The sequence below is a fragment of the Salmo salar genome, chromosome 16, assembly GCF_965601325.2.
Source record: "Salmo salar chromosome 16, fSalSal1, whole genome shotgun sequence".
NCBI lineage: Eukaryota > Metazoa > Chordata > Actinopteri > Salmoniformes > Salmonidae > Salmo > Salmo salar.
In genome coordinates, this window is record NC_138306.1 from 45,460,030 (window position 1) to 45,474,147 (window position 14,118).

The 14,118-nt window shown below is 46.6% G+C and overlaps 1 protein-coding gene and 1 long non-coding RNA gene across 2 annotated transcripts in view; one reads left to right on the plus strand and one right to left on the minus strand.

The window, feature by feature from the left end:
- Positions 1-7,288, plus strand: part of LOC106573923 (phospholipid phosphatase-related protein type 3) — a 28,686-nt gene extending 21,398 nt beyond the window's left edge. The window contains exons 5-8 of the mRNA XM_014149385.3: positions 112-307; positions 1,845-1,902; positions 2,748-2,921; positions 4,135-7,288. Coding sequence (XP_014004860.1) covers positions 112-307; positions 1,845-1,902; positions 2,748-2,921; positions 4,135-5,532 — 1,826 coding nt within the window. The 3' untranslated portion in view covers positions 5,533-7,288. The remainder of the gene's footprint in view (positions 1-111; positions 308-1,844; positions 1,903-2,747; positions 2,922-4,134) is intronic.
- Positions 1,221-1,898, minus strand: LOC123727836 (uncharacterized). The gene is made up of 2 exons (XR_006759764.2): positions 1,681-1,898; positions 1,221-1,569 (listed from the first exon to the last, which is right to left on the minus strand). It is a non-coding gene; the product is annotated as an uncharacterized LOC123727836 (long non-coding RNA).
- Positions 7,289-14,118: the final 6,830 nt, after the last annotated feature.

Here is a 14,118-nt window from a genome sequence, read left to right on the forward strand (position 1 = left end):
ATCTCTGTATTTCTCTCTCCCTCTTCCCCCTCCTCCCTTTCTCTCCCTCTCATTCACCCTCCTCTCCTTTTCACTCCCTTACTCTCTCTCCCTTTCTCCCTGTCTCTCTAGGCGTCCATGTGTTTGGGCTGTGTGCCACGGCTCTAGTAACTGATGTGATCCAGTTGGCCACAGGCTATCACTCCCCCTTCTTTCTGACCGTGTGTAAGCCCAACTACACTCAGCCAGGTGTGGCATGTGACAAAAACCCCTACATCACCAAGGACATCTGCTCCAGCCACGACCAGCATGCCATCCTCTCCGCCAGGTAGCTGCGTTACATAACATGACATACACTATAAAGGGGTTGTCTTGAATTTGACAGTAATTTACAGGGAGCTCATTGGAAAGTAAGTTACTGTATTTCATAATGCAGTACACCTACTCTAATCCAAATACAGTATCAAAGCAAGTGGCGTGTAATAACACACAGTACAATACTGTAGAATTGACTGTATTATACTGTAACAAAGTAAATGCTACCACAATCGTAATGAATGAATGGATGAATTAATGAAATTCATTGAGGGGATTGGGGTTTGTATTTCACAGTATTTTGCTGTAATGACATGGGATTGGTGCAAGCAGGTCGGCTGCTAGGTAATGTGTTTGCACATTACAGCATATCAATAAATATGTGGTGTTCCATTAACAAATGCTTCTAAACTGGCAGGGACTACATGGCAAAATCATTGGCAACCATTAAAGCTTTAAGATTGCCATTCCAATCTGTCCCCTATACATTTTACTTTGAAGGGACACAACTACCACATACCGGTTAACTTTGTACAGCATTCTCTCTAACAGGTGCAACAAATATAGCCTCATACAAGACAAGCCTCAAAATATGTTAATGAGCCAGAAGCAACAATACCATGCACCCACTAGTGGTCAAAAAGTTTTTAGCGATCTAAAAATTCAGTACAGCACAGATTATGTGGGATGAAATTACAGTCCCATTCAAAATACAGCAATTATTTCCCTGGCCACAATCACCTGAACCAGGAAGAATTAAGGTTCTGTTCCAATATCCACACCAACATACCAATTTGAATGAAGCAGTTGCTAGATTGGTTATGGGAAGATACTGTACCTCTTGTGTGTCCTCATCTCATGAGGCAAACTAAACACAGCAAGGGAAAAAGAGAAGCTAAAAAAATGAAGGGTGAATATGAATTGAATGGGTTTTCAAGGACATTGTTTACTAAAGCTCAACTACTTGTACATTCAGTTACACTTACAGAGAAAAACATGAACCTTAAAGGAATACTGATGCATTGGTTCAGTGGAGATGAGGACAGAAAATTATTTCAAATTGGAAATAATATTGGAATGCAGCCTTGGACAGGCCATCTTATTTTCTCTGGCTGAGGATGTGTCCCAATACTGTTGAAAAGCCACATTTTCGTGTTTTCTTCCTCTCTGGACCACTGATCTAAACAGACTGGGTAGGTGAAAGCCATAGCAAGTTGTCCTTTCCTCCATGTTGCTTTCAAGTAAATTATCCATTCTTATTCAGTCTTAGGTAGGCTAAGGGATCATAAAGGTGGCGTTAGTAAGGACACCATTTTGGCCAGTCATAGACAGATAAACAGGGAGGTGTGTTTAGACAGATATAGCACACAACACCACAACACTAACCTGCATTGTAGCAATGTGCAGGTGTGATCTTTATTCCTTATGCCACACTGGCGCTGTTCTCTCCCCTTTCAAGTTATGATCAAAGCTGTGTGACATACGGTGTCTGTCTTTCTGCTTTTCTACCATTTTGTCTCAACGCTAACACGTTTTCTGTTTCTTGACAGGAAAACCTTTCCCTCCCAGCATGCAACCCTGTCTGCATTTGCTGCTGTGTACATATCAGTAAGTACACCTCCTGGGACGAATACACAATATGGAAGCTAGTAGTCAGTGGCAACGGTAAAACTTTATTTGGATAGTCCATCTGTAAATGATCTACAGTAACATTTCCTCTAACATTTTCAGTTCAGAGCATGGTTATTGCCTAGACTGTATTGCTAGGGCCAGGTGAAATTTGCTGAGGCAGTGTTTCCCTATAGGGCACCAGGACTCAACTGGAGAAAAAAAATGTCTGTCACTTTAAGTCAACTGAAAACCAAAACTGCGACAGAACATGATAAGCTAGTTTTATTGATTAAATGTGCAGAGAACGCTGTTGAAGTCTTGATAAGAAAATGTCCCCCCAGATTTTGTCTTTGGCTCTTTTTAATGCTTTGTTCAGTGGCAGGTCAAGTACAATAGAATTTCATAAGCCACAAATTAGGACATTGGGCTAATATTGCTTGTGAATATAAATGGTATCGTAGCCAAAGTAGTCACACCAGATTCTCAATGCACAAATCCTTTGGGCAAATCTGTCCCCACTATTTATTTTAAGGAAGAGCTTAGCATACTGTGCCAAACACACTGGGTTTTCCCACATATATATTTGGTAACTCTTAAATAGAAAGGTTTGCTTATAAACCGCTTAAAATATTATCACAGAGCTTAAATTATGTGGATTGAATTAAGTGAAAACGTGTAGAAGCCTGTTCAGTTTATTAATAGTTAACAAGGCATGTCATAATGCAGTTTATAAGCAGAAATCAATGTAACCGTACATCATCTTCATAGATGAATGGAATGTATTTTAGTTTTTCTTTTATAATATCTCACCATTTATTTTCTCAATTTCTCTCTTCTTGCAGATGTACTTCAACTCAACCATCTCAGACAGCACCAAGCTGCTAAAGCCAGTGTTGGTGTTTGCATTTGCCATCGCTGCGGCACTAACCGGCCTGACCCAGATCACCCAGTACCGCAGCCACCCCATCGACGTCTATGTGGGCTTCCTCATAGGGGCCGGCATCGCTGCCTACCTGGTATGACCTGACTTCCATCGAAATCTATCTTGACTTCTATAATATATATAACATTTATATGTTTGATACTGATGATGCATATTAATATTTATTTCTGTAAATGTTCGTTTTTTTAATCTGCAGGGTAGGATTGACAGGTGATTCAAACATTTAGGAATATGGAATTTAAGGATTCTACCAAAGCTGATTTACAAAGGGCTATTCATGCGCGTATACATTTCTGAAAGGTAGATGTGAGGGAAGTCTACCTACTACTTCCTATAGTAGCCGTTCTGTCATTTAATTTGAGGCGAGCACAGGAGAGGAAAGTGTTATTTGCCAGACACTGATGTAGGATTTTAGCCAATCAAACTGTACTGCATACCATCTCTCCCTCCCCCACTTAAAAGGCATACCTGCCGTTTAGCGCTAGGCTCTTTGATATCTCTAGATTGCTGCTGTCATTAAAGTTTCTGACTCCTCCCACTCTCATTAAAGTGTCTGACTCCTCCCACTCTCATGAAAGTTTCTGACTCCTCCCGCTCTCGTTAAAGTTTCTGAATACTCCCGCTCTCATTAAAGTTTCTGAATACTCCCGCTCTCATTAAAGTTTCTGAATACTCCCGCTCTCATTAAAGTTTCTGACTCCTCCCGCTCTCATTAAATTTTCTGACTCTTCTCGCCCTCATTTGCTTTCTGCTGTCATTCCACTATCTGTCCTCAGGGAGGGATGGAGTTCACTTTCATGCCCATCATATCTCTCTCTCTCTCTCTCTCTCTCTCTCTCTCTCTGCCTCTCTCTGCCTCTCTCTGCCTCTCTCTGCCTCTCTCTGCCTCTGTCTCTCCATTTTAGATACTGTCTTTCCATCCTTCGCCTGAATGGTGATTATTTCAACAGATTCTGGAGGTGTTGTTCCATGACGTTCTGTCTTTCTATGGGGGTGCCTACTCTACATACACATTTGTCTTATCATGCTCTTTCACTCTTATGTCCTTCTTTCTCATAGCTCTTTCTGTCTCGTATCTCTTTCCCTCTCTCATTTCCCCTTTGTGCCTGTGTTCTCTCACTCTTATCAGAGATATAGAGAGCGGTGATTAGAGCTAGCTCATCAGTTCTGTTGAAGAATACCCAGGCAGACGAATGAGATTGAATGATAATGCCTTTCCACAGGACTATTATACTGAGTATCCGTAGAGGAGTTTCAGGTGACCAAGACCTTCTCTTATTTTCCAGGCTTTCCACGCTGTTGGCAACTTCAGGTCCTCCGACGACATCATCATCAAGCCAGTTCCGCCCCCCCAGAAGGAGGACGCCCTACGAGCTCTGACCCAGCGGGGCCACGACTCAGTCTACAACAAAGGTGTAGCTTCAGCGTCGGAGAGCGCCGACGAGATCGCTGCGCCCCCCTCCCTGGACCGGCTGGAAGGCATGGGGCGTCCGCTGCAGCACGAGAAGGCCTCCATGGGCAGCCTGAAGAGGGCCAGCGTGGACGTGGAGCTCCTAGCACCCCGCAGCCCCATGGGTCAGCAGACCATGGTTACCTTCAGCAACACGCTGCCCAGAGCTAGCATGAATGTGAACGGGGGCATGGGCACTAATGGGGCCCCCGACGATTCCATGATGCAGCCCACCCAGCCTGTAAAGAGGAGGCTCAAGGCTGTGCAAGTGCCCATGGACCCCATGCGCTCACAGCAGCTGGTGACAGAGTGGAAGCAGAAGTCCATGGAGATGCGGGGTCTGAGCCTCAGAGATGAGGCCGAGCAGGAGGCCAGTGAGGAGGGCTCCGAAGGGGAAGAGGAAGTGTTCGAGGACGGAGGGCCACAGGCCTCATTATACCCATCTACGGTACAGTCCAACAGTGGAGCTTCCACCGGCCAAATCCCCATCAGTGTGGGGCCTCCGGGGGGTGTGAGGGTGGTGGCAACCCCCAGACCCCCCCACATCCCAGAGACAGGTCCCCCGCCGGTGTCGCCCAAGAGCGCATTGACCCGCACCAAGTGGCTGTCCATCACGGAGAAGAGCAGTGGCGGCGGGTCGCTTCGGGGGGCTCCCAACCAGCCACGCATCATGCAGGTGATCGCAATGTCCAAACAGCAGGGCCTGCTCCAGTCCTCCTCCTCGGGGGACACGCCCAAGTCCTCCGAGACCACCTCCACCTCGTCTTGCACCTCCTCTACGGCCAGCGCCGACTCGCCCCACTACCGTCCGCCATTGGAGGCACCACGCAATTCGGCCATCATCACGGTAGACGCCCACGCCCCCCACCACCCTGTGGTGCACACTGCCACCCTGCCCTCCTCTGGCAAAGGGAATCCCTGGAAGTGGAGAGACGCGTCCGACGGCAGCGACCCTCGTGACGCCTACGAGCTAAACGACCTGAACCGCAGCGCTGCTCGCGGCAGCACTGGCAGTTTCCGGCCGCACCAGACCATCTCGCCCTGCTCCTCCACTGGCAACGGCGACCCCGAAGTGCTCCCCCCTCCGCCCCTCCCTCACACCGAGGTCCTCCATGACGGGCGAAGTCGAGAGTCCACTTTACAACGCAAGACCGCGCTAGTTCAATTTCAAAACAAGACTGGACAGGAGGACTACTATAAAAAACTACAGGGATCCCGGAGGAATAAGGAGTAGTTACTAACTAACTCTCTTACTAACTAACTAAATAACTAACTAACTAAATAACTAACTAATTAGCCTTACAGTCAAACCACAATACAGCACAAAACCTTGACTGACAAGCTGGGGTCTGCTGCTGTGCAGCTCTCAGACTTAGTGTGATGTTATCAAATGAGTTACGCAATACGGTGGTAGCCTACATATTTATGATGTATGCTAGCTGGAGGAATACATCTTCAGTGGATGTGGAACTGGTGAGTGTCATAGCAGGTCTGTGCAAAAGGGGATCATGAGGTATTTAATTTCAGGAGCACAAAGATGCTTTTCAAAGATTAAAATGGGAAGAACACCACCACACAACACAAACCAAAAAACACATTTGAAGGACAACGTATTAAAGTTCCATCTACTGAGCCGAACCAGGAAGTTTTGAAACATTTACAACATCTTCATTGACTCCATCTTCCTTTCAATGTTTCCTGTTACTCAATGGGCTGATTGTCTAGTGTTGGTATGGCATTGACTCTATGTTGTGGACTTCTTGTTGTTAATACTTAATTGCTAATGTGTAGATTCTGAGCATGTATGTCTGTGTGTTTTTGTGTGTTTGGGAAAGTGGGTCAGGTGCTTGTGTGTATGGGTGTGTGTTTGTGTTGAAGAAGCACAGTATGTTTAAAATATATATATATTCTGCTGTATTCAGCAGAATGTGCAGGGGCCAATGATGGTGCCAATTCTCAACAAAGTTCAGACCTTAACTCTTAAACTGAAGAACAACAACAATTTTAACCTGAACTTCTTCTGATGAAGAATACTGACAGGACTGAATGAAAGTAAGTTGTGTAAAGGAGTGCTTTTCAATTTCAACTTCTCCATATGGATCTTACTTTTGAGAGTGCTACTTAAACTGACTTAAGCATAAACCATGTGTATTTTTTACTGGACATGTTATACGAGAACAAAACTACAATAAGGGAAGTCACATCAGGGGAACAGTCAATTTATCAAAGCAATAGCGGCAGTACGAGGCAGAATGTGTAAAATAATATGGGTAATATTGACGGTTTCCTTTTTGCTGATCGTTGAAAGCTTCGAAGTGAACATGCATACAAATCAATACACTCCTGTGGATGGACTACTGCACGTTATGTACATGATTGTCAGGTTGGAAGTACTACTTTGTCAGTAAACAAAAAAAAGACATTAAAAGTTGTCATTAGTAACTGAACTGTGAAGCACTAGTGTGGCAAATGTTGTATATCTGAGACTTGTTTGGTTCTTAATGTCCACCAAAGCCCTCCAACTGACAATCAGAAGTTGTATCATCAATTCCTCACAAAAACTTCAGTACAGTATGCGCTGTATTTGGGCTTCATTCAAAGTGTTCTAGTGCTGCGCACTAAAATACCAACAATGCGCCAGCGAGAATCTGTCACGTCCTGACCATAGAAAGCTGTTATTTTCTATGGTAGAGTAGGTCAGGGCGTGACAGGGTTTTTTTCTAGTTTAGATTTTCTATGTTGTTATGTTCTAGTTTTTGTATTTCTATGTTGTTTTTTGGGGGGATGATCTCCAATTAGAGGCAGCTGGTCATCGTTGTCTCTAATTGGAGATCATACCTAAGTAGTTGTTTTTTCCACCTGGGTTTGTAGGAGATTGTTTTTGAGTTAGTGTATGTTGCACCTCTTCGTCACGGTTTGTTGTTTTTGTTCTTTAGTTTATTTGTATATCTTGCATAGTTTCACAGTTCAATAAAATATGTGGAACGATATACACGCTGTACTTTGGTCCGCTCCTTCCGACGAACGACGTGACAGAATCTCCCACCACCAAAGGACCAAGCAGCGTGCCCAGGAGGAGCAGGGATCCTGGGCTCGGGAGAGAAGAGAGTGGAGGACATCCTGGATCTGGGAGGAGGTAATGGCAGGGAACAAGACCCTGCCATGGAAGCAGGCAGAGATAGCGAGAGAGGAACGGCGACAATACGAGGAACTAGCACGGCAACGACGAAAGCCCGAGAGACAGGGGGGGGGGGGCACACGGGGAGATTGGCGGAGTCAGGGTTGAGACCTGAGCCAACTCCCCGTGCTTACTGTGGGGAGCGTGTGACCAGTCAGGCACCGTGTTATGCGGTGATGCGCACTGTATCTCCAGTGCGCATTCATAGCCCGGTGCGCTCTGTGCCTGCGCCCCGCATTTGCCGTGCTAGAGTGGGCATTCAGCCAGGACGGATTGTGCCGGCTCAGCGCTCCTGGTCTCCAGTACGCCTCCTCGGTTCAGGATATCCTGCGCCAGCTCTACGAACTGTGTCGCCAGTACGCCTTCACAGCCCAGTTCGTCCTGTGCCAGCGCCCCGCACTTGCCGGGCTAAACTGAGCATCCAGCCAGGACGGGTTGTGCCAGCCATATGCTCCAGACCTCAAGTGCACCTCCACGGTCCAGTATATCCTGTCCCGGCTCCTCGCACTCGCCCTGAAGTGTGTGTCACCAGTCTGGGGCCACCTGTCCCGGCTCCACGCACTAGGCCACCAGTGAGTCTCTCCAGTCCAGTGTATCCTGTTCCTGCTCCCCGCACTCACCCTGAGGTGCGTGTTACCAGTCTGGCGCCACCTGTGCCAGCCCCACGCATCAGGCGTCCAGTGCGCATTCCCAGTCCAGAGCTTCCGGCGACGGTTCCCAGTCCGGAGCTTCCGGCGACGGTTCCCAGTCCGGAGCTTCCGGCGACGGTTCCCAGTCCGGAGCTTCCGGCGACGGTTCCCAGTCCGGAACCTCCTGAGACGGCCCGCAGTCCGGAACCTCCTGAGACGGCCCGCAGTCCGGAACCTCTTGAGACGGCCCGCGGTCCGGAACCTCTTGAGACGGCCCGCGGTCCGGAGCCTCCTGAGAGGGCCCGCGGTCCGGAGCCTCCTGAGAGGGCCCGCGGTCCGGAGCCTCCTGAGAGGGCCCGCGGTCCGGAGCCTCCTGAGACGGTCCGCGGTCCGGAACCTCCGGCGGCGGTCCGCGGTCCGGAACCTCCGGCGGCGGTCCGCGGTCCGGAACCTCTGGCAGCGGTCCGCAGTCCAGAACCTCCGGTGATGATCCACGGTCCGGGTCCTTCGGCGACGATCCAGGGTCCGGTGACACAAAAGCGGAGGGATCAGCGGGCGGAGCGGGGGCTACTGGAGGATCCGCGGGATGAGAATCCGCGAGATGAGAAGGTTCTTCGTCCTGCACCAGAGCCGCCACCAACATTAGTCACCCACCCTAACCCTCCCTATTTTTTTGTTTTTTTTGTTATTGTTTTAGGTTGCGTTCGGAGTCCGCACCTTTGGGGGGGGGGGGGGTACTGTCACGTCCTGACCATAGAAAGCTGTTATTTTCTATGGTAGAGTAGGTCAGGGCATGACAGGGGTTTAGTTTGGATTTTCTGTGTTGTTAAGTTCTAGTTTTTGTATTTCTATGGTTTTTTTGGGGGGGGGGGATGATCTCCAATTAGAGGCAGCTGGTCATTGTTGTCTCTAATTGGAGATCATACTTAAGTAGTTGTTTTTCCCACCTGGGTTTGTGGGAGATTGTTTTTGAGTTAGTGTATGTTGCACCTCTTCGTCACGGTTTGTTGTTTTTGTTCTTTAGTTTATTTGTGTATCTTGCATAGTTTCACAGTTCAATAAAATATGTGGAACGATACACACGCTGCACTTTGGTCTGCTCCTTTCGACAAACAACGTGACAGAATCCTTAGTTCCTACATACATTTTTTTGACCTATAATTTATGATATTTTCCCATTGATTCTTGAAGAATATAACTTGTAAATGTCTCATGAACTTAGTTCAACTGTCATAACCCATCAGAACCCAAAATATAAGCTTGTTTTCTCCAGTGTTTGTATACAACATAAATGTCAATTAACACTGTGTAGCCTCAAAACATTTCATATCATGAATTGTCAGTCATTGCATCCATAGCTCTGTCTATGAATTTAAGAGTGGGTACATTTCTCCAACCCCCGCCCTTAGCTTTTTAGAGAACGGGTGGGGAGCATGCTTTGTTATTGTTTAAATTAAAGATTCTAGCTATAAAGGGAATTTCCCCACTGTTAACGGAGATCATATTCATGGTAAACGCCGAGAGTGTTGACTGTATGGCAGTATAAAGCTCTTCAAAGAGCATCTATTTTTCTCATTCTAAAACTCTCAGCTACCATGATGCACATCAGTGCTCATTATCCTAGTCACTCCAATAGGCTACAATAAGTACATGAAAGAGCAAATAGACCAGTATTTTGTCTAGAATGTAGACACCTTGTTTTGTCTGGGAACAGCACCATGTGCGTTCCCCCATTTGTTTTATTACAGTTGTTTATCCTAAACACACTTACATGTGCAACAGACTAGACAACAGCTGCACGGCAACTGCACCTTGGAAAGATGGTTATTTGCTGGCTTATCATGTGAGTTGTGGTTGGCTAGCTGGGCTATTATACTGGGGGAGGAGAGAGAGAGAGAGAGAGGGGCCCCAGGCACATAACAGATTGCTGTGGATGGTCACTGGGAGTCTAAATGAGCACCAAAACGCCTGAGGGAATACACTGACTATGATTTATTACTGAGGAATATGCTAAACAGGCACACAGGCATGTACGCTCACGCACACACATATGCACACACACATGCAGGCACACTTGCACGTCACACACACACATACTCATGCATTCAAATAAATGTCTCCACTCACAAAGGCACACATACACTGAATATACAAAACATTAAGAACAGCTGCTCTTTCCATGACACAGACTGACCAGGTGAATCCAGGTGAAAGCTATGATCCCTTATTGATGTCACTTGTTAAATCCACTTCAATCAGTGTAGATGAAGGGGAGCAGACAGGTTAAAGAAGGATGTTTAAGCCTTGAGGCATTGATTGTGTGTGTATGTATGCATTCAGAGGGTGAATGGGTAAGACAAAATATTTAAATGCCTTTGAACGGGGTATGTTAATAGCTGCCAGGCAAACCGGTTTGTGTCAAGAACTGCAACGCTGCTGGGTTTTTCACACTCAACAGTTTCCCGTGTGTATCAAGAATGGTCAACCACCCAAAGGACATCCAACCAACTTCACACAACTGTGGGAAGTATTGGAGTTAACACTTTCAACACCTTGTAGAGTCCATGCCCTGACAAATTGAGGCTGTTCTGAGGGCAAATGGGGGTGTAACTCAATGTTAGGAAGATGTTCCTAATGTTTGGGATACTCAGTGTAGCTACATACAGTAGAACTGGAATTTAAACTCCGTGCCCCTTGAGGTGACTGGTTAAACTCCGTGCCCCTTGAGGTGACTGGTTAAACTCCGTGCCCCTTGAGGTGGCTGGTTAAACTCCGTGCCCCTTGAGGTGACTGGTTAAACTCCGTGCCCCTTGATGTGACTGGTTAAACTCCGTGCCCCTTGATGTGACTGGTTAAACTCCGTGCCCCTTGAGGTGACTGGTTAAACTCCGTGCCCCTTGAGGTGACTGGTTAAACTTCGTGCCCCTTGAGGTGGCTGGTTAAACTCCGTGCCCCTTGAGGTGGCTGGTTAAACTCCGTGCCCCTTGAGGTGACTGGTTAAACTCCGTGCCCCTTGAGGTGACTGGTTAAACTCCATACCCCTTGAGGTGACTGGTTAAACTCCATGCACCATGAGGTGACTGGTTAAACTCCATGCCCCTTGAGGTGACTGGTTAAACTCCATGCACCATGAGGTGACTGGTTAAACTCCATGCCCCTTGAGGTGACTGGTTAAACTCCATGCCCCTTGAGGTGACTGGTTAAATTCCATGCCCCTTGAGGTGACTGGTTAAACTCCCTACCCCATGAGGTGACTGGTTAAACTCCATGCCCCTTGAGGTGACTGGTTAAACTCCATGCACCATGAGGTGACTGGTTAAACTACATGCCCCTTGAGGTGACTGGTTAAACTCCATGCCCCTTGAGGTGACTGGTTAAATTCCATGCCCCTTGAGGTGACTGGTTAAACTCCATACCCCATGAGGTGACACCTGAAACCCCACCTCTTCATGGGGTTTCTTCATGGAATACCTGGGATAGGATAAGGTAATCCTTCTAACCCCCCCCCTTAAAAGATTTAGATGCACTATTGTAAAGTGGTTGTTCCACTGGATATTATAGGTGAATGCACCAATTTGTAAGTCGCTCTGGATAAGAGCGTCTGCTAAATGACTAAAATGTAAAAATGTAAAAAATGTTAAACTCCATACCCCATGAGGTGACTGGTTAAACTCCATACCCCATGAAGTGACTGGTTAAACTCCATACCCCATGAGGTGACTGGTTAAACTCCATACCCCATGAGGTGACTGGTTAAACTCCATACCCCATGAGGTGACTGGTTAAACTCCATACCCCATGAGGTGACTGGTTAAGCTTGCCCCATGGGGTGATATGAAAAGACTTTACCAAACATGAACTGCAGAATCCTAGATAGTCTCCAGGGTGTAACATAGTCTGCTATCCACATCTGAACTTGTGTCAATCCACTGGGAGATTTTAAAATCAACCCGCAGAGGCCATTTAATTAACCTTGATAATCATACATGCTCAGTGATTGAGAATGGGAGTTGGCTGTTTTTTGTTGTTGTTGCTTATAGTGAGTTGCCTTGGTAAGGAAATGAATAATATAAGTCTAGATCTGGACAGGAGAGCTGCCCTATCAGATGGCTGCGTCCATGGCCGATGATATCCTTGAAGATGCAAACAGAACCTTGTGTCCCACACCTGAGGCCTCACTATGCAGTTACCAGGGCAACGGTCTAGATGCTTGATGTTGGAGATGGGAGCCCAGTGTTGGAGAAACACACTCCCCTCTCCCTCCTTCCATCCATCTCTCCTCTATCCTTCTCCCTCAGTTTTTCATCACACACACACACGCACACTCACACAGGAGACAGGAGACAGGCCCAATACCAGTCAATTTCAGATAATTCTGCATTAGTATACACCTGGGGTCAGCATCCACTTGGCGACGCCCATCTGATTTGATTTTGTTGCCAGACAGATGGCTACTTGCTGTGGATTTGCAGTGTAAAGTATATTGTGTGTACACTGCATTGTATCCTAAATTCAGGCTTGCGTTTGTATTTTTTTAGAATAGATCAATTCCAGCTTTAAGTGTGAACGTCTTCACTGACAACTCATATCCTGAGAGCTTGAACTTTTCAGATCATCTGATACATAAACACTTATCTCTAATGATTTCATCCAACAATATTTTATGGAAATAGAGGCTTACTATGCCATCTGATTAAAAGCCTGAGTAGACAAACACCCACTATTAAAATACGTAGTTGCAAAAGCGTTGTGTTTACATGATTGTCGAATAGACCTGGTACATTGTAATTTAATCCAAGTCATTAAATGAACAAAGTAGCAGGTAATGATGATTTATTCAATGTAGGAGTCAACAGCTGAAGCCTGAGGATGATGAAAAACGTTTGCAATATCAGACTTGTGAGAAGTTTTGGTCTCAGTATCTCTTTAATTAAACAGCCAGACACAAAAAGGGGCTTGAGTTCAGCCCCTGCCTACATACAGTAGCTAATGGTCCCTTTTTCTCATCTGCTTTGCACTGAACATCAGGTACAGTCTCAATACCCCACCTACACACCCACCCACCCACACACACACGCTTGCATGCATACTCTCTCTCTCTCTCACACACACACACACACACACACACACACACACACACACACACACACACACACACACCTGAATAGATGCTCACAAGATCCACAAGGGCAGAGGCGGCAGTCAGCACCCCATAACATATGTTTATTTCTTTATTTCCTGGAGCACAGCCCGGGATGTTGCTATGGCAACAGGGGCTAGGCAGTGTGCATCTGGAGTGTGAAGCAATTTATCACTTTAATAAGGAGTGTGTGTGTGTGTGTGTGTGTGTGTGTGTGTGTGTGTGTGTGTGTGTGTGTGTGTGTGTGTGTGTGTGTGTGTGTGTGTGTGTGTGTGTGTGTGTGTGTGTGTGTGTGAGAGAGAGAGAGAGAGAGGCCAACAGAGGACTGGTCAAAAGGTGCACATGAGACAGGCATTCAATTCATTTGATTTTTCTGACATTTTTTGAAAGACTGCATTTGAATGAATCTCTTATCATACCTTGTCTGTGCTTCTGAATACACTGAAAGGCCTTTATAAACTAAATCTAAATTCAAGCAGAACATTACACACTTCGAGTGGTTTGCACATCAAACAGGTGACTATTAATGTGAACTGAGCTGAGAGTCAAATATCTGTGACGCGGTACCTTGCAGTAATGTGCTTGGTAAAATGTTAAACAAACAGAGCAGGACAGGACTAGAGGCAGGGAAGGACGCAAGGGAGGGTAGGAGAGAGGGAAGGAAGGAAGGCAGGGTAGGAGGCAGGGAAGCAAGGAAGCAAGGAAGGGTGGTAAGCAGGGTAGTTGGCAGGGTAGGAGGCAGGGAAGGAGGCAGGGAAGGAAACAAGGCAGGGAATGAGGCAGTGAAGGAGTCAGGGAAGGAAGTATGGCAGGGTAGTAGATAGGGTAGGAGACGGCGTAAGAGGCAGGGTAGGAGCGAGGGAAGGAGGCAGG